Source organism: Oncorhynchus masou, chromosome 19 (assembly GCF_036934945.1).
Source record: "Oncorhynchus masou masou isolate Uvic2021 chromosome 19, UVic_Omas_1.1, whole genome shotgun sequence".
Lineage (NCBI taxonomy): Eukaryota > Metazoa > Chordata > Actinopteri > Salmoniformes > Salmonidae > Oncorhynchus > Oncorhynchus masou.
In genome coordinates this window covers 8,361,840-8,386,599 of record NC_088230.1, presented here as the reverse complement: position 1 = coordinate 8,386,599, position 24,760 = coordinate 8,361,840, and the positions used below count along the sequence as shown (strand labels likewise).

General features: G+C 44.7%; 1 protein-coding gene across 1 annotated transcript in view; it reads right to left on the bottom strand.

The window, feature by feature from the left end:
- Positions 1 to 563: 563 nt before the first annotated feature.
- Positions 564 to 24,760, bottom strand: part of LOC135505755 (pleckstrin homology domain-containing family G member 1-like) — a 168,449-nt gene continuing 144,252 nt past the window's right edge. Inside the window, exons 11-17 of the mRNA XM_064924855.1 lie at positions 11,304 to 11,337; positions 11,099 to 11,191; positions 10,919 to 10,977; positions 10,525 to 10,716; positions 5,688 to 5,810; positions 3,630 to 5,499; positions 564 to 3,452 (exon numbers count right to left, since the gene is read on the bottom strand). Coding sequence (XP_064780927.1) covers positions 2,422 to 3,452; positions 3,630 to 5,499; positions 5,688 to 5,810; positions 10,525 to 10,716; positions 10,919 to 10,977; positions 11,099 to 11,191; positions 11,304 to 11,337 — 3,402 coding nt within the window. The 3' untranslated portion in view covers positions 564 to 2,421. The remainder of the gene's footprint in view (positions 3,453 to 3,629; positions 5,500 to 5,687; positions 5,811 to 10,524; positions 10,717 to 10,918; positions 10,978 to 11,098; positions 11,192 to 11,303; positions 11,338 to 24,760) is intronic.

Sequence of the window (24,760 nt, the reverse complement as noted above, 5' to 3'; positions counted from 1 at the left end):
TCTCCCTTGATCCTAGGTCCTGGCAGTGTTGTGCACACTCAGGACAACTGAGATCTGAAATTATAACTTATCCCTTAGGTCTGTGTGTCAGAGTCAGGTCTTATTTGATTGTCATCATATTTCGGGTCTATGGAACTTCAGCTGGTAGACCCAAGTGGACCCAAATGGACCCGACCATGGCTAATAAGGTGAATTTATTGACTTATATAAGGCCTAGTGAACATATGGACCCATTTGTTAACCAGAAGAGCAACTTGGCTAATATATTTCTTTGTCACTCAGGTCCAATTGCATTTGGTCTAGACCTGGACCTGTTAGGGTACGAGATGGGTCTAGGTCAAGTTGTCCTCGGGTCCATTCAGGTTCATGTCTGATTGTTCTCTGCTCCGTTCAGGTCCGGATCCCCATTAAAACATATATACTGGGTCCATTCAGGTCCAACCTCTTCTCTGAATAGCTCTCATGCAATCTTGTGTATGAATTTATCCATCATATTTTTCAGTCATGGGTAGCTTACAAGTGTCCGTGTTCAACAAAAAAGTCACTAACCCCTCCAAAAAATGTTTAAGTATGTATTTTCTTTATTGTCTCAGATACATTTATTTTCTTGAGGAATGGTAACTAGGCAGTTAAACAAATTACAGTACACATAACTTAAACACTAAATCATCATATTGCATACAATAATAACTTTTTTCCTAAAATGTACATCTTTACAAAGTGTTCACAAATCAAATGTTCCAAAAAAGAAAGAAAAAGTGCAAGAGTAAATTCAATTTAAATTTAGTTTGACAATCCCCTCCAGTGAAACACAAGAAACAAAATATACCATGAACAAAAAAAATCATACTTCATATTTTTAAGTTGTTTTGGATACATTAACGTTGCTATGGTACTGTCCATTCCAACTTTTCATTTATTATTTTGATAAGAATAAAGTAAAACGAAACATTTTTGTAATGTTTACAGTAAAAAAAAAAAATCCAAATTGTATCCAAAGTGTCTCAAAATTCACCAAGAAGACAAAGTTTTAATAAATACATTTTATTCTAATTTACAAACTTTGGTCAATAATATTATAATTCAACAGTAATGTGTGGGGTCTAGAATGGGGATTTTTTTGGTAGATAAATAAGATGTTGTAAGTGGGACAGATTGAGGAGTTCAAACATGTATCCTCACTACTGAATCTGTGAAGTGATGTCTAGGTCAAACACACCCCACTCTGTCCTCCATGGTCCCTACTAAAAACAATGTTTTTTTTACAAATAAGATAAAATAACATTTTAGGTTCTTGGGATGCATTTTGACACTTAACCTACATAGTGCACGCAAAGCACTAATATATAATTCAGAACATTTTCAGACACACAGATTCAAAATAAATAGATAACTCCTATTGCTGTTTACTGAACTAATTGCTTGTTCAGATTGTTAAATTGGTGATACTGTATTTTACACAGTTAAAACACTATCACTGACGTTTTGTTATATAGGATAACGGGTAAGCTCATCTATTGGAAGTTAAATAAACAAAACAACTTTTAAAAAGGAAGAGCTTTTCCGATACTCAAAGGTTGAAACCTTGATAAGGGGGTTGTTTACTAGAATGAACTGGTGTTTAAAACAGCATATTACAGCAACATAACCCCAATTCAGCCAGTGCCATTTCCTCATCAAGAGATGCTAGCAGTCTACAACAGGCGACCAAATTACATTTTTGGAATGTCAGTATTTTTGTTGAAGGGGGAAAGGGTTAGAATGAATGGATCTGTACAGTATATGGCATCATCATCTCCAACATCTCTAAAATATAACCTGTGTGCTTCCCTTGAACCTTAAGCCCATACACTCTGAGCCCCTTACCACACCCTGTTGGACTCAGCAATATCATCTACAGTTTGCTAGAATGATAACTTTGACCGTTTCATAGTTTCATATCTACTTGACAGGGAAGACTGTAAGGAAGTGCTGTGGTGGTGGAGTGCATCTGCAGTACTAGTATGTTCCTGTACTGTATTTTGCAATGACTACCCTGATGCAGTATTTGGCATGTTGAACTTTGACCATGTGACTTTGGCGAAGCTGCAGTATTGCACGTTGTGTGTGAAATATAACTGTGAGGCTAAGATGTATATATCTATTTCCATGTTGTCCTGAAGACTCTGACAAAGCTACAGACCTTGTGTAGTGTGTAATATGTGTGTACAGTAGTGTGCTGAATTTAGCATTTAGTGTGTCATTCCTTGTCATAATAACTCTAGACGTGTTGTGTATGGAAGGAAATCATGTCCTTTGTTGTCTTTTGTGTATACTGAGAGTTATTTGTTGTCATGATAAGAATGGCAAAGCTACAGACCTGCTTGTGTTACATGCACTAGTGTGTTCATATGGTGGTGTGTTAAGGGTAGTCAAGGCGACTCAAGCAAAGCTACTGGAGCTGAGGCATTGGAACTTCTCTCTGAGTGATTGGATGATGTTGGACTGGTTCTGCTGTGTCTGCTGCTCCACCCGCAGGTACTCCTGCAGACGCTCCCGGTCCATCAGCCCAAAGGAGGACCTTACCGGAGTGCAGGGCAGACTCTGGATTTGACACTGGGCTGGTGCCTTGGAGCTACCACCACCACCCCCACCACCACCGGTGATACACTGCCTGGAGCAGTCCTGATCCCGCTCGCTCTCATTCTCAGAGCAGATCTCTACGTAATCGTCGTCGTCGCCATTGTCTTTGAAGTTGACCATGTAGTTTTGGGTGGCTGTGGGCATGCTCAGTGCAGAGGCATGGCTCAGGACCTCCACCTGCTGACTGTCCTGGAGGGTGAGGTCAGAGTGACCATGACCGAAACTGGACTGCTCCGGGAGGCTACTCTGCCGCCTGGCCCGGACCAGACTGCTGGGGCCATGGAGTCTTTCTGAGGATCTCTGGACTGCAGTCGAACCACGCTTGGACCCGACACAATCATTTTCCTTCTCCTGCAGGTCACCCAGTGAGCAGATAGACTGGCAGCGGCAGTAAGGAGGTGGTTTAGAGGAGGAAGAAGAAGATGAGGGGGAGTCAAAGGAGGTCTGTCGTTTAATATAACTGTACCCATGCTCCTCCTTCTCGCTGGGGGCGGAGACACAAGAGCTCCATCGCTGGGTGGGTGAGGTCTCCGGAGAGGGAGGTAGGGTCTTTAGGGTTGGGACGGAGGAGGCAGGGGTGAGCTTGCTCTGGGGGGTGGAGGACAGCATCTCTGACACAAAGCTGGTCAGCTCCCCGTTGCTGTAGGTTGAGTGGAGCCAGTCGTCTTCCAGCCCCAGGGAGGAGCAAGTCTCAGGCAGGGATTGGGAAGAGGGTAGCGCTGGGTGGGAATAGTGCGAGCCAGAAGGGCACAGGCTACTAGAACCCTGATCTCGAGGGCTTTTAAACATCACCTGGTCATACAGCTGGGAGTACTCAGCTATCCTTGCACCTGAGACAAAGTGAGAGAGAGAGAGAGAGAGAGAGAGAGAGAGGGGGGGGGAGATGGATATGGAGAAGGAGACAAAGAGGAAGAAGGGGACAATGAGTGACATAAAAAAATAATACACTAGTTAGCTATATATCATGACTGTAAGGCATAAGCAACTAATGATTTTGTGTATGTTACCTATGGCAGCACCGCCTTGCTTTTTCTCCTCCAAAATGGCTGCCAGGTCATTCTGCTTCTTTTCCAGGTCTTTCTGATGCTTCTTCTCCTCCCTGTTACGTCCTCCTGACATGTCGCCGGGGTCCATGCTCTTCATGTGGAGCAGCTGGTTGGCCTTCTTGATCTTCTGGCTGTACTGGCGAGCCATCAGGAACACACAGTTCTTGGTCTTGTCCATGAGCTCCTGGGAGAAGCTGTCCACTGAGTCACCCAGAAGGAGAGAGGAGGAAGCCAAGGGAGAGTTCAAAGCCAGCTCCCCAGGGAACAGGCTGTGGAGGTCCCTGATGGAGGGTTCCCTCTGGCTGGGGTGCTTTTGGGGCAGCTCCCTCAGCTCATCATCATCCTCTAGATGGAAGCTCCCAGTGCTGAGACGGGCCAGTTTGTTATGGATGCTCTTGACTGTCCCGGGAGGGGCAGGGTCTGGGATGGCCGGAAGGGGGAGGGACGGGGGAGTGAGGGGAGAGTGAGAGGGGTAATGGTCCTCGTCTTCAAAGGTACCCTCTCTGAGTAGCTCTGGGATGTTGAGGATGGGGATGGTGAATTGGTGAGGTGGGGTCACAGTGGGAGGGTTGGGATGGCGGTCTAGGGGGCTCTTGGTAGGGGGGCTGCATGTTTGCAGGCTGGCTGTATGTGGGTTGTTATTTTTGGTCTTGCTCTTGACAGATGAGGTCTTGGGGGCCTCGCTGGTGCTCATGGGAAATGCAGCTGGAAGGCGTTCCACTTTCTTCTCGTTCTTCTTGATATAGTTTTCCAAATCGTTCCAGATCTCGACCACCTGCTCCGACATCCGGTCGCTGGTGTTGGAATGTTGGGAGAATGTTTTCGAGGCAGATGAGGAGGTTGTCCAGTTCAGTTCAGAGGTGCCATGGACGGGATGGGAGTTATCCTCCATCCCTTCGTCCTCTCCAAAATGGAGGCTTTCCTCAGATACGAAGCCCCAAAGTCTCTCACAGCCCATCAGGTCAGTCTCAGAGGCAGCCTGGAACACACTGTCCCTCTCATGTGCCTTTCTGTCCCAGTCACCCTTCGCTGGGGGCTCCCTGAAGCAGATAGTGTCATATATGTTCTCCTCCTCCACGATCTTCAGCTCCTGGGCAGTGGAAGAGCGGTTATTGTCTGACAAGCTGTCTGGCTCGATAAGAGTCTCTGTAATACCCCCTGTCACCCCGGTGTTTAGGGCCCTAGGGCCTTGTGTGTCTCTAGGGCCCTCTCGCTGGACCCCCCGACCCTCCTGCTCCCTCTTGATCAGCCCCATGCTCTTCAGGTCCTCGTAGCTGATGTTGTCATAAACATTCTCAATGTCGTCTATCATCAGGTGCTCGGCTGATGACGAACCCGTGATGTCATTGCTGGAGGATTCTGTGTGGATCATCTCTTGCTGGTTGTCATCCTGATCAGTACGGCTCTGTCGGGAGCCAGTCTGTTTCTCACCCACGCTGCTGGCTCTCCACAGCACTCTGCTGGCTCTCCGCAGCACTCTGCTGTCCCCGGTGGATGGGGGGTTGATCTGCACTATGGGCACCTGCTCCACATGCCAACTGCAAGGTCGTCCCTGGGTCCTGCTGGGATATGACGTGACCTCTGGCCTAACAAGAGGTGGTTCTGGTTCTGGCCCACTGGGCTCGGTGGGGACAAACATCTGGTAGATGTCCTCGTCCTCCTCGTTCATGGTGCGCTGGCGGGTGGGGAACATGGCTCTGCGGACGCGGTGATCTGCCCAGATGTTCCCCACCGTCTGGGGGTCACCGTCTGGGACCAACATGGAGGGGACGTGGGGTTCTGTCACACAGGGCGTATTGAGGAGAGGAGGGTGGTGACGTTCCTTAGCCCTCTGGATAGAAGGAGATTAGATTATTTTGTAAATTTGCAAATGTAGATGTACTAGCTTTCTCTGCTAACCAACGAGTGTGGTGAAAGTCTATTTCTGAGATCAAACAGAACTTTATTAAATTACAGTTACAAGTGCAGTACACAATTATTCCTACTAGTCATTCTCATCACAGTGTTAAGGTCAGTCACCTGTTGATGTGAGAAGCTCATGTTGAAGGTCTTCCATTGGTTGATGCTGCTGTCTATAGACGCCTGTTGGTTCAACCTCTTCCTGCTCGACTGTCCTGGGACTTGCAGACTCTTTTCCCCACCCTGCAACACATGGTTAGAAAATCATGTAATGAGCATACCTTTACCTATCTAATCCCTTTATACCTGCAAAAGGGCTAGGGCAATGGGCTAGGGTTACGGGGTCTGAGACGCCGAAGCTTCCCACCATTAGCTCTGACAAATTGAAAACCCGAGTCATTGGCGACTCCATTACCCGCAGTATTAGACTTAAAACGAATCATCCAGCAATCATACACTGTTTACCGGGGGCAGGGCTACCGACGTTAAGGCTAATCTGAAGATGGTGTTGGCTAAAGCTAAAACTGGGGAGTGTAGAGAATATAGAGATATTGTTATCCACGTTGGCACCAACGATGTTAGGATGAAACAGTCAGAGGCCACCAAGCGCAACATAGCTTCAGCGTGTAAATCAGCTAGAAAGATGTGTCGGCATCGAGTAATTGTCTCTGGCCTCCTCCCAGTTAGGGGGAGTGATGAGCTCTACAGCAGAGTCTCACAACTCAATTGCTGGTTGAAAACTGTTTTCTGCCTCTCCCAAAAGATATAATTTGTAGATAATTGGCCCTCTTTCTGGGACTCACCCACAAACAGGACCAAGCCTGGCCTGCTGAGGAGTGACGGACTCCATCCTAGCTGGAGGGGTGCTCTCATCTCATCTACCAACATAGACAGCGTTCTAACTCCTCTAGCTCCACAATGAAATAGGGTGCAGTCCAGGCAGCAGGCTGTTAGCCAGCCTGCCAGCTTAGTGGAGTCTGCCACTAGCACATTCAGTGTAGTCAGCTCAGCTATCCCCATTGAGACAGTGTCTGTGCCTTGACCTGGGTTGGGCAAAACTAAACATGACGGTGTTTGCCTTAGCAATCTTACGAGGATAAAGACCTCCACCATTCCTGCCAATTTTGAAAGAAATCGGGATACCTCACATCTCATCTCACATCTCAATACCTCACATCTACTTAATGTTAGATCCCTTACTTCAAAGGCAGTTATAGTTAATGAACTAATCACTGATCATATTTTGATGTGATTGGCCTGACTGAAACATGGTTTAAGCCTGATGAATTTACTGTGTTAAATGAGGCCTCACCTCCTGGTTACACTGGTGACCATATCCCCCGTGCATCCCACAAAGGCGGAGGTGTTGCTAACATTTAAGATAGCAAATTTCAATTATTATTATTTTTTTAATTACATTTTCGTCTTTTGAGCTTCTAGTCATGAAATCTCTGCAGCCTACTCAATCACGTTTTATAGCTACAGGCCTTCTGGGCCATATACAGCGTTACTCATTGAGTTTCCTGAATTCCTATCGGATCTTGTAGTCATAGCAGATAATATTCACATTATTGGTGACTTTAATATTCACATGGAAAAGTCCACAGACACACTCCAAAAGGCTTTCGGAGCCATCATCGACTCAGTGGGTTTTGTCCAACATGTCTCTGGACCTACTCACTGTCACAGTAATACCCTGGACCTAGTTTGGTCCCATGGAATAAATGTTGTGGATCTTAATGTTTTTCCTCATAATCCTGGACTATCGGACCACCATTTTATAACGTTTGCAATTGCAACAAATAATCTGCTCAGACCCCAACCAAGGAGCATCAAAAGTTGTGCTATACAGTAAATTCAAAGAAAACACAAAGATTCCTTGATACCCTTCCAGACTCCCTATGCCTACCCAAGGACATCAGAGGACAAAAATCAGCTAACCACCTAACTGAGGAACTCAATTTAACCTTGCGCAATACCCTGGATGCAGTTGCACCCCTAAAAACTAAAAATATTTCTCATAAGAAACTAGCTGGGGCGGCAGGGTAGCCTAGTGGTTAGAGCGTTGGACTAGTAATCAAGAGGTTGCAAGTTTGAATCCCCGAGCTGACAAGGTACAAATCTGTTGTTCTGCCCCTGAACAGGCAGTTAACCCACTGTTCCTAGGCCGTCATTGAAAATAACAATTTGTTCTTAATTAACTGAAGAAAAAAAATTACAAAAAATAAAAGCTCCCTGGTATACAGAAAATACCTGAGCTCTGAAGCAAGCTTCCAGAAAATTGCAACGGAAATGGCACCACACCAAACTGGAAGTCTTCCGACTAGCTTGGAAGGACAGTACCGTGCAGTATCGAAACGCCCTTACTGCTGCTCGATCATCAATTTTTTAATATAATTGAGGAAAATATGAACAATCCAAAATGTATTTTTGATACAAAGCTAACTATAAAGCAGCATTCCCAAGTGATGATGGCTTTCACTTTAGCAGTAATAAATTCATGAACTTCTTTGAGGAAAAGATCATGATTATTAGAAAGCAAATTACGAACTCCTCTTTAAATCTGCATATTCCTTCAAAGCTCAGTTGTCCTGAGTCTGCACAACTCTGCCAGGACCTAGGATCAAGAGAGACACTCAAGTGTTTTAGTACTATATCTCTTGACACAATGATGAAAATAATCATGGTACTTCAAGCTGCATACTGGACCCTATTCCCACTAAACTACTGAAAGAGCTGCTTCCTGTGCTTGGCCCTCCTATGTTGAATATAATGAATGGCTCTCTATCCACCGGATGTGTACCAAACTCACTAAAAGTGGCAGTAATAAAGCCTCTCTTGATAAAGCCAAACCTTGACCTTGAAATCTATCGGCCTATATCGAATCTTCCATTCCTCTCAATTATTCTGGAAAAAGCTGTTGAGCAACAACTCACTGCCATCCTGAAGACAAACAATGTATACAAAATGCTTCAGTCTGGTTTTAGACCCCAGAGGCTCTGCATCTGTCCTCGTGCTCCTAGACATTAGTGCTGCTTTTGATACCATCGATAACCAGATTCTTTTGGAGAGATTGGAAACCCAAATTGGTCTACCCGGACAAGTTCTGGCCTGGTTTAGATCTTATCTGTCAGAAAGATATCAGTTTGTCTCTGTGAATGGTTTGACCTCTGACAAATCAACTGTACATTTTGGTGTTTGCACTATATATTTTACCTCTTGGGGATGTCATTCGAAAACATAATGTTAACTTTCACTGCTACGCGGATGACACACAGCTGTAAATTAAAATGAAACATGTCGAAGCCCCAAAGTTGCCCTCGGGAGGAGCCTGTGTTACAGACATAAGGAAGTGGATGGCTGCAAACTTTCTACTTTTAAACTCTGACAAAACAGAGATGCTTGTTCCCGGTCCCAAGAAACAAAGAGATCTTCTGTTGATCTTCTGACAATTAATCTTAATGGTTGTACAGTCGTCTCAAATAAAACTGTGAAGGACCTCAGTGTTACTCTGGACCCTGATCTCTCTTTTGACGAACATATCAAGACTGTTTCAAGGACAGCTTTTTTCCATCTACGTAACATTGCAAAAATCTCATTCCAAAAATAATGCAGAAAAATTAATCTATGCTTTTTTTACCCCCTCACAGCCTGGTTCTTCTCTAGGTTTCTTCCTAGGTTTTGGCTTTTCTAGGGAGTTTTTCCTAGCCACCGTGCTTCTACACCTGCATTGCTTGCTGTTTGGGGTTTTAGGCTGGGTTTCTATACAGCACTTTGAGATATCAGCTGATGTACGAAGGGCTATATAAATAAATTTGATTTGACTTCAATTTAGGGATGGAAATCAAATCAGGCATATCTGATAAGAGGTTAACCTATTGAAACTCTGGGGGCACAATTTCATTTTTGGATGAAAAACGTTCCCGTTTTAAACAAGATATTTTGTCACAAAAAGATGCTCGACTTTGCATATAATTGATAGCTTTGGAAAGAAAACACTCTGAATTTTCCAGAACTGCAAAGATATTGTCTGTGGGTGCCCTAGAACGGGAGCTACAGGCAAAACCAAAATGAAACGGCAACCAGGAAATCAGCAGGATTTTTGAGGCTCTGTTTTCCATTGTCTCCTTATATGGCTGTGAATGCGAGAGAAATGAGCCTGCCCTATCTATCGTTTCCCCAAGGTGTCTGCAGCATTGTGACGTATTTGTAGGCATATCATTGGAAGATTGACCATAAGAGACTACATTTTCCAGGTGTCCGCCCGGTGTCCTCCGTCGAAATTGGTGCGTCATTTTCAGCTGCTGGTATTTTTCCATGCGATTCTGAGGGGAAAGCAGGCTCCCACAAACTGCATATCAATGAAGAGATATGTGAAAAAAACCTTGAGGATTGATTCTAAACAACGTTTGCCTTGTTTTGGTCGATATTATGGAGTTAATTCGGAAAAAGTTTGACGTTTTGGTGACTGAATTTTCGGTTCGTTTCGGTAGCCAAATGTGATGTACAAAACGGAGATATTTCTCCTACACAAAGATTCTTTCAGGAAAAAACTGAACATTTGCTATGTAACTGAGAGTCTCCTCATTGAAAACATCCGAAGCTCTTCAAAGGTAAATGATTTTATTTATTTGGTTATCTGGTTTTTGTGAAAATGTTGCGTGCTAAATGCTACGCAAAATGCTAAGCTAGCTTGCAATACTCTTACACAAATACTTGATTTGCTATGGTTCAAAAGCATACATTGAAAATCTGAGATGACAGTGTTGTTAAGAAAAGGCTAAGCTTGAGAGCAGGCATATTATTTTCATTTCATTTGCGATTTTCAGAAATCATTAACGTTGCGTTATGCTAATGAGCCTCTGAGGCTGTATTCACGATCCCGGATCCGGGATGGGGAGTATCAACAGGTTAAATTGTCAAACTGGTGCATTGTGGGTAGGTAGGAGAGACTCACCAGGCTGCTGTCATCCTCATCATCGGCGTCCTGCTGATGTGGCTCCTCCCCATCCTCCCTGTCGCTATAGTCAAAATGGTCACCTGGGTCCACGGAATTCTGTGATTGGTTGACCAGGCTTCGGCTGTGGCAAATAGTGCCCAGAGCCAGCTGGGACACAGGGGAGAGCAGGGTGGCGCCCAGACTTGTCCGCTACAGAGAGAGAGTGATAAGGCAGGGAGTGTTAAATGTGTCCTTGAGTGAGAGTTCGGTGAGTGTTATAGGAACCATTGCAAATAACACCTCAAACTAGCTGAAACCTTTAGTCCATTATGGATATATAACACTGTTTCTAACTGTAGCATTGTGTCACCATTCATATACGTAAATGACTGCATTGTGGGGTTAAGCTCACCTTTGAGACATCTTCCTTGGCACCATGTTTAGCGTTCTTCAGTAACTTGGACAGCGGCTCTGAGGAGAGACAGATTGGACAGGACAGTCAGAGGCAGAGAAACTGGCCCAGTCTACTGGCATCAGCACCAAATAATTTACAGCACCTTCGTCCTGTCCCTGTACTTCCTGTGTTCCTTACCTGACTTCCTGCGGACCTGTCGAGGGGAGGGGCCCTCCTTCATTTGGGGGCTCCTCTTGTACCTGTCGGGACTGTAGTGGAAACCTGGGGGGTCTGGAGAGGACAGGGGAGAGGGAATGTTACAGACACTCAAATAAACACCCATGAACGTAATGATCTTATTATAGTCACAAGTGGCTTCAATCAATATCAAATGTATACTTACGCATAGCATCCATCTCCAAAATGGCCTGCTTGGCCTGAAAATCAAGAGAAAAAAACTAAAAAACTAAAACAAACAACAACCATTAAAGCAAATTTCCACAACTGGAGGCACGCAGGTGGTTTTATTTGGATACCCAAGTTTTCTGAGCAAAAATTCCTATTTTTATGAAAAATCTAAAATCATTGATGGACATAAAAGACTGTAAAAACATCAGAAATCAGCTCCAAAATACATATTTTTTGGAAATCTTTTCCCAAGTATTCCCACGCATAATACACAGATGCATGTGATCATATACAAATGTAATCAAGGTTTGAAATTATTATGTTTTAGTGAAATATTATATCTGTTAGGGCTTCTTGCGATCAATTTGCAGTCTATAAATGATTTTTAATTATGGACCAGAATCATCCGCTCAAGAAAAAAATTATTCAGCAGCTGCATCTAGTTGGTGATCCCTACATTAAAGGGAATTTTCAAAATGTGTCAACTTCATATTCATAATGTCATGTCTTATTATGTCTGTTCCTGTCCTTTCTCTTCACTCTGTCTCTCTCTGCTGGTCTTATTAGGTTACCTTCTCTTTCTCTCCTTCTCCAGCTGTTCCTCATCTCCCCTAACTAGCTCATTCACCCTTTCCCCACCTGTTCCCTTTTTTCCCTCTGATTAGGTCTCTATTTCTCTCTCTGTTCCTGCTACTTTCGGTGTCAGATTCTCGTTTGTGTTACTCATGCCAGAAGCAAGCTATCGTCTCGTTTGCTTTCTCCTAGTCCTATCCTGTCGGAGTCTGCCTGGCAGGTGCATCCTGCACTCTACTAACTATCTTTTGTTTGCACCGTGTCCAGTTAATCCTATGCCACGTGTGATCAGCTACCACCGTTCCTCTGTGACCCGCACCGACCCAGAGCGTCCTGCAGCCTGTCGCCGCTACCCAGCTATTCATCAGAGGGACTTTATGTTTCATTTGTCACCCTCTCTGCGGGTATTCTATTGTGCCATTGACAACGTCGGAAGAGGATCTATGCCATTCCTGTTTTTTCATTAAAAGAACTCTGTTTCTGTTAAAACCGCTTTTGGGTCTTCACTCAAGTACATAACAGAAGAATCTGACCAAGAATGGACCCAGCGGCTCCGGACCCTTTTCACTCCGCCGTCGAGATCCAGGGAGCGATGCTAGGCAGACACGAGGAGGAATTGTCTGCTGCTCGACATGCCGTTGAGACCCTGGCCGTCCAAGTCTCCGACCTCACAAGACAGGTTCACCAACTCCACCTCGACCCACCGCCCACTTCCAGGGTTTCCGAGTCTCCGGAGCCCAGGATCAATAACCCGCCGTGTTACTCTGGGGAGCCCACTGAGTGCCGCTCATTCCTCACTCAGTGTGATGTGGTGTTCTCTCTCCAGCCCAACACTTACTCCAGGAGCACAGCCCGCATCGCCTACGTCATTTCTCTCCTTACCGGACGGGCGCGTGAGTGGGGCACGGCAATCTGGGAGGCGAGGGCTGAGTGTATTAACATACCTTAAGGGAACATTTCGACAATCACCGTATAGTTAGTGAGAAAGTCCCTATTGGAACTGTACGGTCCCTTACTAGACGTCCGAAAACATTTTAGAAATTCGGGGACGGCGTCGGGCCGAGCGGTAGGGCCAGACCTACCGGGAAGTCATCAAATGAACTTTGTCGGACATTCGGTTTTCGTTTAATAAAATAAACAAATTTTAGCCCATTTTTGCGCAATGCCGAAATATCCCACAAGAGGGCATAAGCAATCATATTGCTATTGGACAAAACATCCCGAATCACGACGTGCCATATCTCGGAAACCGAAAATATTTCGAAGCCGAAACTTGGTGAGCGTAGGTTTGGCATTATGGGAAGATGGCCCCGAACAAGATGGCGTCTAGGCCTCAACGGTTTTTGAGTTATGGCCATATTTCTGGGATTAAAGGTCCAAAATGAAAATAGAGAAAAGATTTTTTCACTTCACGTCAAAGTCAAGGAGCCTCCGGTGTCAATAAAAAAAAAATCGGCCATTTATCTATCGTCATTTACGAGAAATCGTACGTTGACCAGATCGTGATGTTCAGATATAGGTGTTTTTTTTTTTTTCAACGGTTACAGATCCAGTTGCAGGGTGTTCATACGAGTATTTTTAAAATGTGCTGCGGAGCTCTGCGACATTTCTGTGATTTTCTATGATTTTCTGAAATAACACACACTCACTAAACCCTCCGTAAATAACTCAGTTCTTAACGTAAAGACTTAAAACTCAGGATTCTGTAAAGGCATACCCCAATGAGGATATGAGTTTATTTATAGCTTCCTGTGCCAACCGGAAGTGCCATAATTGGTGTCTCAGGGGCTGTTTGGAAGGGTTAAAAAAATCAGATCTGTCCAAAACTTCATATGTGTGATTAGACAACCCCCATGAACTGTAAATCAGTCATTTTTCCCAACAGATGTCAAAGAAAAGCTCTCACACACACACACACAGCAAGGATGGAGTGACAAAGCGTGGTGTTTAAAGACACAGAGAGCAGGCAATGGCATAAACATAATCCCAAGGCAGGGCCGAGTCCAACGAGGTGCCCCGCTTGACCGTAGCTCACTCGGTCTGAGCGCAGCGACCATGAGAAAAATAGGCCCACAATGAAGCCTGCACCACAATGTCATTTGATTTTGGGTGACAGCGGCGGAACCGTTAGGTTTAGAAGGACAATTCAAACACAGGACTGTTCCTAAGGTCCTCCCGATCTGTGCAAGCCTAACCTTGACTGTGTGGCATTAACCTTTCACAGTTAAAAGAAGGTGTTTACATAAAAACAGTGTGCATTGACTTCTCTCCCCATAGGAATACATTGCCTGCTCCCCTAAATACAACCTGGGGTCTTTATGGGTTATGAATGCTGTATGAACCTGTCTTCTATGACATTCCATCAGACCACTATGAGGTCTACCTGTGTCGATTCTAAGCTTCCTGGAGCAACCGGAAGTGGTTAGATTGACCCAAAAGGTATTTGGATGTACATCACCTCGAAAGATGCCAAGGCCTCTGCATTATTCAACCCTGTGTAGATCAGTCAATTCTCAACTTAAAGACTTAAAACTCAGGATTCCCTAGGTTTCTATGTCAGTCAAGACATGTGTGTATTTATAGCTTCCTGTGCCAACCGGAAGTGCCATAATTGGTGACTCAGGGGCTGTTTGGAAGGGTTAAAAAAATCAGATCTGTCCAAAACTTCATATGTGTGATTAGACAACCCCCATGAACTGTAAATCAGTCATTTTTCCCAACAGATGTCAAAGAAAAGCTCTCACACACACACACAGCAAGGATGGAGTGACAAAGCGTGGTGTTTAAAGACACAGAGAGCAGGCAATGGCATAAACATAATCCCAAGGCCGTGCCGAGTCCAACGAGGTGCCCCTCTTGACCGTAGCTCGCTCGGTCTGAGCGCAGCGACCATGAGAAAAATAGGCCCACAATGATGCCTGCACCACAATGTCATTGGATTTTGGGTGACAGCGGCGGAACCGTTAGGTTTAGAAGGACAATTCAAACACAGGACTGTTCCTAAGGTCCTCCCGATCTGTGCAAGCCTAACCTTGACTGTGTGGCATTAACCTTTCACAGTTAAAAGAAGGTGTTTACAAAAAAACAGTGTGCATTGACTTCTCTCCCCATAGGAATACATTGCCTGCTCCCCTAAATACAACCTGGAGTCTATATGGGTTATGAATGCTGTATGAACCTGTCTTCTATGACATTCCATCAGACCACTATGAGGTCTACCTGTGTCGATTCTAAGCTTCCTGGAGCAACCGGAAGTGGTTAAATTGACCCAAAAGGTATTTGGATGTACATCACCTCGAAAGGTGCCAAGGCCTCTGCATTATTCAACCCTGTGTAGATCAGTCAATTCTCAACTTAAAGACTTAAAACTCAGGATTCCCTAGGTTTCTATGTCAGTCAAGACATGTGTGTATTTATAGCTTCCTGTGCCAACCGGAAGTGCCATAATTGGTGACTCAGGGGCTGTTTGGAAGGGTTAAAAAAATCAGATCTGTCCAAAACTTCATATGTGTGATTAGACAACCCCCATGAACTGTAAATCAGTCATTTTTCCCATAAAAATTCAAAGGAAAAATAAATCACACAGATACACAACTTGGATGGAGGGACGTATTGGGGTGTGTAGAGACTGACAGTGCCTCCAATAGTTAGCTTTGTTCGAGCTAAAAAAGAACCGTCAGACCTAGAGTTCGAAACTTTAGAATCCTGTTCTAGACCTCAGGTAGATAGTGCGTGGTGAGTTACGGCGCTCTAGAATGTTCTCGGACCGAGAAACAGCGTCGAACATTTGCAATGACTTCAATTCATTTTGACCATTACAAAAATGGCGACATTTAGAAATGTCCCAGAGACACAAGACTAGGTGCATTGTGACCGTCTCGGCCCATAGAGACAGAACCCAACATCTCGGTCCGATAGCTCATTCAAGGACCCCGTAGCAAGGCATTGAAAAAAGTGGATTTTCAGCACCAATTAGGCTTTTACTCGGACACCAAATGACCTATCGGGCCGAAACTCGGGATTCGGGGTCACCTCACATAGGACTACACATAATGTCCGAACTGGCCCCGCAGCTAGAAAGTAACTATGTGTTTTATGGTTTTTTAATGTTTTGTACTGAAGGCCTTGTGAATTTTGGGCCAGCTCTGAAGTATGTTATACTTGGCTCCTAAATGAGTTGGGAAAAGTGGGTTTGGTGTCAGTTTGTATCAGTTTGGTGTCAGAATGATATCAAATTGACTGATGGACGGTGACTTGCAGGTGACTCTTGTCCATTAGCAATATGTTTAAGCGGTGAGGTACCATCACCAAAAGCGACATTCTGAAATCAACCCAAACGAGCGATGGAGAGGTACCAGTATCACTGCCCAGACATCCCTATGTCATCGGGCCAGTCAATTTGGCATTCCTGCATGATTTTTATGGCATGACAAATTGGTAATGGTGACTGCCCAGTTAACCATATGACAAATGCACAGTGACTTTGAAAGAGTGAGAAAAATCACCAAATGGACATTCTGGAATCAACCCTAACGAGTGATGGAGAGGTACCAGAATCACTGCCAAGCCATCCCGACTTCATCGGGCCAGTCAATTTGGCATTCCTGCACAAATTTTCAGTGACTTTGCAAAAGTAAGGAACATTTGCAATATGTTTTAACAGTGAGGTACCATCACCAAAAGCGACATTCTGAAATCAACCCAAACGAGCGATGGAGAGGTACCAGTATCACTGCCCAGACATCCCGAGGTCATCGGGCCAGTCAATTTGGCATTCCTGCATGATTTTTATGGCATGACAAATTGGTGATGGTGACTGCCCAGTTAACCATATGGCAAATGCACAGTGACTTTGCAAAAGTGAGAAAACATGACCAAATGGACATTCTGAAATCAACCCTAACGAGTGATGGAGAGGTACCAGAATCACTGCCAAGCCATCCCGAGTTCATCGGGCCAGTCAATTTGGCATTCCTGCACAAATTTTCAGTGACTTTGCAAAAGTAAGGAACATTTGCAATATGTTTTAACAGTGAGGTACCATCACCAAAAGCGACATTCTGAAATCAACCCAAATGAGCCATGGAGAGGTACCAGTATCACTGCCCAGCCATCCCGAGGTCATCGGGCCAGTCAATTTGGCATTCCTGCAAAAATTTTCAGTGACTTTGCAAAAGTAAGGAACATTTGCAATATGTTTTAACAGTGAGGTACCATCACCAAAAGCGACATTCTGAAATCAACCCAAACGAGCGATGGAGAGGTACCAAAATCACTGCCCAGCCATCCTGAGGTCATCGGGCCAGTCAATTTGGCATTCCTGCATGATTTTTATGGCATGACAAATTGGTGATGGTGACTGCCCAGTTAACCATATGGCAAATGCACAGTGACTTTGCAAAAGTGAGAAAACATGACCAAATGGACATTCTGAAATCAACACAAACAATGGCATGACCATAGTGTCCAGACTGTGCCGAGTCCAACGAGGCGCCCCGCTTGACCGTAGCTCGCTCGGTCTGAGCGCGGCGACCATGAGAAAAATAGGCCCAATATGAAGCCTTCACCAGTACGTCATTTGATTTTGGGTGACAGCGGCGGAACCGTTAGGTTTAGAAAGACAATTCAACCACAGGACTGTTCCTAAGGTCCTCTTGATCTGTCCAAGCCTATCCTTGACCGTGTGACATTAACCCTTCACAGTCAAAAGAAGGTGTTTACATAAAAACAGTGTTCATTGACTTCTCTCCCCATAGGAATATATTGGCTGCTCCACTAAATACAACCTGGAGTCTATATGGGTTATGAATGTTGTATGAACCTGTCTTTGGTACCAGTCCATCAGACCACTATAAGGTCTACCTGTGTCGATTCTAAGCTTCCTGGACCAACCGGAAGTGGTTCAAATCGCCCTAAAAGTGTATACCCATACACTGCCTGCAATTTGATGGACATAGTGCATTGAACCCTGTGTAAATCAGTCAGTTTTCATGGTAAAGACTTAAAACTCAGGATTCTCTAATGGAATAGCCCAATGAGGATGTATGTTGAGTTACAGCTTCCTGTGCCAACCGGAAGTGCCATAATTGGTGTCTCATGGGCTGTTTGGAGGGGTTAAAAATATCAGATCTGTCCAAAACTTCATATGTGTGATTAGACAACCCCCATGAACTGTAAATCAGTCATTTTTCCCAACAGATGTCAAAGAAAAGCTCTCACACACACACACAGCAAGGATGGAGTGACAAAGCGTGGTGTTTAAAGACACAGAGAGCAGGCAATGGCATAAACATAATCCCAAGGCCGTGCCGAGTCCAACGAGGTGCCCCTCTTGACCGTAGCTCGCTCGGTCTGAGCACAGCGACCATGAGAAAAATAGGCCCACAATGATGCCTGCACCACAATGTCATTGGATTTTGGGTGACAGCGGCGGAACCGTTAGGTTTAGAAGGACAATTCAAACACAGGACTGTTCCTAAGGTCCTCCCGATCTGTGCAAGCCTAACCTTGACTGTGTGGCATTAACCTTTCACAGTTAAAAGAAGGTGTTTACAAAAAAACAGTGTGCATTGACTTCTCTCCCCATAGGAATACATTGCCTGCTCCCCTAAATACAACCTGGAGTCTATATGGGTTATGAATGCTGTATGAACCTGTCTTCTATGACATTCCATCAGACCACTATGAGGTCTACCTGTGTCGATTCTAAGCTTCCTGGAGCAACCGGAAGTGGTTAGATTGACCCAAAAGGTATTTGGATGTACATCACCTCGAAAGGTGCCGAGGCCTCTGCATTATTCAACCCTGTGTAGATCAGTCAATTCTCAACTTAAAGACTTAAAACTCAGGATTCCCTAGGTTTCTATGTCAGTCAAGACATGTGTGTATTTATAGCTTCCTGTGCCAACCGGAAGTGCCATAATTGGTGACTCAGGGGCTGTTTGGAAGGGTTAAAAAAATCAGATCTGTCCAAAACTTCATATGTGTGATTAGACAACCCCCATGAACTGTAAATCAGTCATTTTTCCCAACAGATGTCAAAGAAAAGCTCTCACACACACACACAGCAAGGATGGAGTGACAAAGCGTGGTGTTTAAAGACACAGAGAGCAGGCAATGGCATAAACATAATCCCAAGGCCGTGCCGAGTCCAACGAGGTGCCCCTCTTGACCGTAGCTCGCTCGGTCTGAGCGCAGCGACCATGAGAAAAATAGGCCCACAATGATGCCTGCACCACAATGTCATTGGATTTTGGGTGACAGCGGCGGAACCGTTAGGTTTAGAAGGACAATTCAAACACAGGACTGTTCCTAAGGTCCTCCCGATCTGTGCAAGCCTAACCTTGACTGTGTGGCATTAACCTTTCACAGTTAAAAGAAGGTGTTTACAAAAAAACAGTGTGCATTGACTTCTCTCCCCATAGGAATACATTGCCTGCTCCCCTAAATACAACCTGGGGTCTTTATGGGTTATGAATGCTGTATGAACCTGTCTTCTATGACATTCCATCAGACCACTATGAGGTCTACCTGTGTCGATTCTAAGCTTCCTGGAGCAACCGGAAGTGGTTAAATTGACCCAAAAGGTATTTGGATGTACATCACCTCGAAAGGTGCCGAGGCCTCTGCATTATTCAACCCTGTGTAGATCAGTCAATTCTCAACTTAAAGACTTAAAACTCAGGATTCCCTAGGTTTCTATGTCAGTCAAGACATGTGTGTATTTATAGCTTCCTGTGCCAACCGGAAGTGCCATAATTGGTGTCTCAGGGGCTGTTTGGAAGGGTTAAAAAAATCAGATCTGTCCAAAACTTCATATGTGTGATTAGACAACCCCCATGAACTGTAAATCAGTCATTTTTCCCATAAAAATTCAAAGGAAAAATAAATCACACAGATACACAACTTGGATGGAGGGACGTATTGGGGTGTGTAGAGACTGACAGTGCCTCCAATAGTTAGCTTTGTTCGAGCTAAAAAAGAACCGTCAGACCTAGAGTTCCGAAACTTTAGAATCCTGTTCTAGACCTCAGGTAGATAGTGCGTGGTGAGTTACGGCGCTCTAGGAGGTTCTCGGACCGAGAAACAGCGTCGAACATTTGCAATGACTTCAATTCATTTTGACCATTACGAAAATGGCGACATTTAGAAATGTCCCAGAGACACAAGACTAGGTACATTGTGACCGTCTCGGCCCATAGAGACAGAACCCAACATCTCGGTCCGATAGCTCATTCAAGGACCCCGTAGCAAGGCATGGAAAAAAGTGGATTTTCAGCACCAATTAGGCTTTTACTCGGACACCAAATGACCTATCGAGCCGAAACTCGGGATTCGGGGTCGCCTCACATAGGACTACACATAATGTCCGAACTGGCCCCGCAGCTAGAAAGTAACTATGTGTTTTATGGTTTTTTAATGTTTTGTACCGAAGGCCTTGTGAATTTTGGGCCAGCTCTGAAGTATGTTATACTTGGCTCCTAAATGAGTTGGGAAAAGTGGGTTTGGTGTCAGTTTGTATCAGTTTGGTGTCAGAATGATATCAAATTGACTGATGGACGGTGACTTGCAGGTGACTCTTGTCCATTAGCAATATGTTTAAGCGGTGAGGTACCATCACCAAAAGCGACATTCTGAAATCAACCCAAACGAGCCATGGAGAGGTACCAGTATCACTGCCCAGCCATCCCGAGGTCATCGGGCCAGTCAATTTGGCATTCCTGCAAAAATTTTCAGTGACTTTGCAAAAGTAAGGAACATTTGCAATATGTTTTAACAGTGAGTACCATCACCAAAAGCGACATTCTGAAATCAACCCAAACGAGCCATGGAGAGGTACCAGTATCACTGCCCAGCCATCCCGAGGTCATCGGGCCAGTCAATTTGGCATTCCTGCATGATTTTTATAGCATGACATATTGGTGATGGTGACTGCCCAGTTAACCATATGGCAACTGCACAGTGACTTTGAAAGAGTGAGAAAAATCACCAAATGGACATTCTGGAATCAACCCTAACGAGCGATGGAGAGGTACCAGAATCACTGCCAAGCCATCCCGACTTCATCGGGCCAGTCAATTTGGCATTCCTGCAAAAATTTTCAGTGACTTTGCAAAAGTAAGGAACATTTGCAATATGTTTTAACAGTGAGGTACCATCACCAAAAGCGACATTCTGAAATCAACCCAAACGAGCCATGGAGAGGTACCAGTATCACTGCCCAGCCATCCCGAGGTCATCGGGCCAGTCAATTTGGCATTCCTGCAAAAATTTTCAGTGACTTTGCAAAAGTAAGGAACATTTGCAATATGTTTTAACAGTGAGGTACCATCACCAAAAGCGACATTCTGAAATCAACCCAAACGAGCCATGGAGAGGTACCAGTATCACTGCCCAGACATCCCTATGTCATCGGGCCAGTCAATTTGGCATTCCTGCATGATTTTTATGGCATGACAAATTGGTGATGGTGACTGCCCAGTTAACCATATGGCAAATGCACAGTGACTTTGCAAAAGTGAGAAAACATGACCAAATGGACATTCTGAAATCAACACAAACAATGGCATGACCATAGTGTCCAGACTGTGCCGAGTCCAACGAGGTGCCCCGCTTGACCGTAGCTCGCTCGGTCTGAGCGCGGCGACCATGAGAAAAATAGGCCCAATATGAAGCCTTCACCAGTACGTCATTTGATTTTGGGTGACAGCGGCGGAACCGTTAGGTTTAGAAAGACAATTCAACCACAGGACTGTTCCTAAGGTCCTCCTGATCTGTCCAAGCCTATCCTTGACCGTGTGACATTAACCCTTCACAGTCAAAAGAAGATGTTTACATAAAAACAGTGTTCATTGACTTCTCTCCCCATAGGAATATATTGGCTGCTCCACTAAATACAACCTGGAGTCTATATGAGTTATGAATGTTGTATGAACCTGTCTTTGGTACCAGTCCATCAGACCACTATAAGGTCTACCTGTGTCGATTCTAAGCTTCCTGGACCAACCGGAAGTGGTCCAAATCGCCCTAAAAGTGTATACCCATACACTGCCTGCAATTTGATGGACATAGTGCATTGAACCGTGTAAATCAGTCAGTTTTCATGGTAAAGACTTAAAACTCAGGATTCTCTAATGGAATACCCCAATGAGGATGTATGTTGAGTTACAGCTTCCTGTGCCAACCGGAAGTGCCATAATTGGTGTCTCATGGGCTGTTTGGAGGGGTTAAAAAATCAGATCTTTCCAAAACTTCATATATATGATTAGGCAACCCCCATGAACTGTAAATCAGTCATTTTTCCCATAAAAATTAAAAGGAAAACTAAATCACACAGATACACAACATGGATGGAGGGACGTATCATTGGGGTGCGTAGAGACTGACAGTGCCTCCAATAGTTAGCTTTGAATGATATCAAATTGACTGATGGACGGTGACTTGCAGGTGACTCTTGTCCATTAGCAATATGTTTAAGCGGTGAGGTACCATCACCAAAAGCGACATTCTGAAATCAACCCTAACGAACGATGGAGAGGTACCAGTATCACTGCCCAGCCATCCCGAGGTCATCGGGCCAGTCAATTTGGCATTCCTGCAAACATTTTCAGTGACTTTGCAAAAGTAAGGAACATTTGCAATATGTTTTAACAGTGAGGTACCATCACCAAAAGCGACATTCTGAAATCAACGCAAACGAGCGATGGAGAGGTACCAAAATCACTGCCCAGCCATCCTGAGGTCATCGGGCCAGTCAATTTGGCATTCCTGCAAAAATTTTCAGTGACTTTGCAAAAGTAAGGAACATTTGCAATATGTTTTAACAGTGAGGTACCATCACCAAAAGCGACATTCTGAAATCAACCCAAACGAGCCATGGAGAGGTACCAGTATCACTGCCCAGCCATCCCGAGGTCATCGGGCCAGTCAATTTGGCATTCCTGCAAAAATTTTCAGTGACTTTGCAAAAGTAAGGAACATTTGCAATATGTTTTAACAGTGAGGTACCATCACCAAAAGCGACATTCTGAAATCAACCCAAACGAGCCATGGAGAGGTACCAGTATCACTGCCCAGCCATCCCGAGGTCATCGGGCCAGTCAATTTGGCATTCCTGCATGATTTTTATAGCATGACAAATTGGTGATGGTGACTGCCCAGTTAACCATATGGCAAATGCACAGTGACTTTGAAAGAGTGAGAAAAATCACCAAATGGACATTCTGGAATCAACCCTAACGAGCGATGGAGAGGTACCAGAATCACTGCCAAGCCATCCCGACTTCATCGGGCCAGTCAATTTGGCATTCCTGCAAAAATTTTCAGTGACTTTGCAAAAGTAAGGAACATTTGCAATATGTTTTAACAGTGAGGTACCATCACCAAAAGCGACATTCTGAAATCAACCCAAACGAGCCATGGAGAGGTACCAGTATCACTGCCCAGCCATCCCGAGGTCATCGGGCCAGTCAATTTGGCATTCCTGCATGATTTTTATAGCATGACAAATTGGTGATGGTGACTGCCCAGTTAACCATATGGCAAATGCACAGTGACTTTGAAAGAGTGAGAAAAATCACCAAATGGACATTCTGGGATCAACCCTAACGAGTGATGGAGAGGTACCAGAATCACTGCCAAGCCATCCCGACTTCATCGGGCCAGTCAATTTGGCATTCCTGCAAAAATTTTCAGTGACTTTGCAAAAGTAAGGAACATTTGCAATATGTTTTAACAGTGAGGTACCATCACCAAAAGCGACATTCTGAAATCAACCCAAACGAGCGATGGAGAGGTACCAAAATCACTGCCCAGCCATCCTGAGGTCATCGGGTCAGTCAATTTGGCATTCCTGCATGATTTTTATGGCATGACAAATTGGTGATGGTGACTGCCCAGTTAACCATATGGCAAATGCACAGTGACTTTGAAAGAGTGAGAAAAATCACCAAATGGACATTCTGAAATCAGCCCAAACGAGCGATGGAGAGGTACCAGTATCACTGCCCAGCCATCCCGAGGTCATCGGGCCAGTCAATTTGGCATTCCTGCAAGAATTTTTTGTGACTTTGCAAAAGTAAGGAACATTTGCAATATGTTTAAGCGGTGAGTTACCATCACCAAAAGCGACATTCTGAAATCAACCCAAACGAGCGATGGAGAGGTACCAGTATCACTGCCCAGACATCCCTATGTCATCGGGCCAGTCAATTTGGCATTCCTGCATGATTTTTATGGCATGACAAATGGTGACTGCCCAGTTAACCATATGGCAAATGCACAGTGCACAGTGACTTTGCAAAAGTGAGAAAACATGACCAAATGGACATTCTGAAATCAACACAAACAATGGCATCACCATAGTGTCCAGACTATGCCGAGTCCAACGAGGTGCCCCGCTTGACCGTAGCTCGCTCGGTCTGAGCGCGGCGACCATGAGAAAAATAGGCCCAATATGAAGCCTTCACCAGTACGTCATTTGATTTTGGGTGACAGCGGCGGAACCGTTAGGTTTAGAAAGACAATTCAACCACAGGACTGTTCCTAAGGTCCTCCTGATCTGTCCAAGCCTATCCTTGACCGTGTGACATTAACCCTTCACAGTCAAAAGAAGGTGTTTACATAAAAACAGTGTTCATTGACTTCTCTCCCCATAGGAATATATTGGCTGCTCCACTAAATACAACCTGGAGTCTATATGGGTTATGAATGTTGTATGAACCTGTCTTTGGTACCAGTCCATCAGACCACTATAAGGTCTACCTGTGTCGATTCTAAGCTTCCTGGACCAACCGGAAGTGGTCCAAATCGCCCTAAAAGTGTGTACCCATACACTGCCTGCAATTTGATGGACATAGTGCATTGAACCCTGTGTAAATC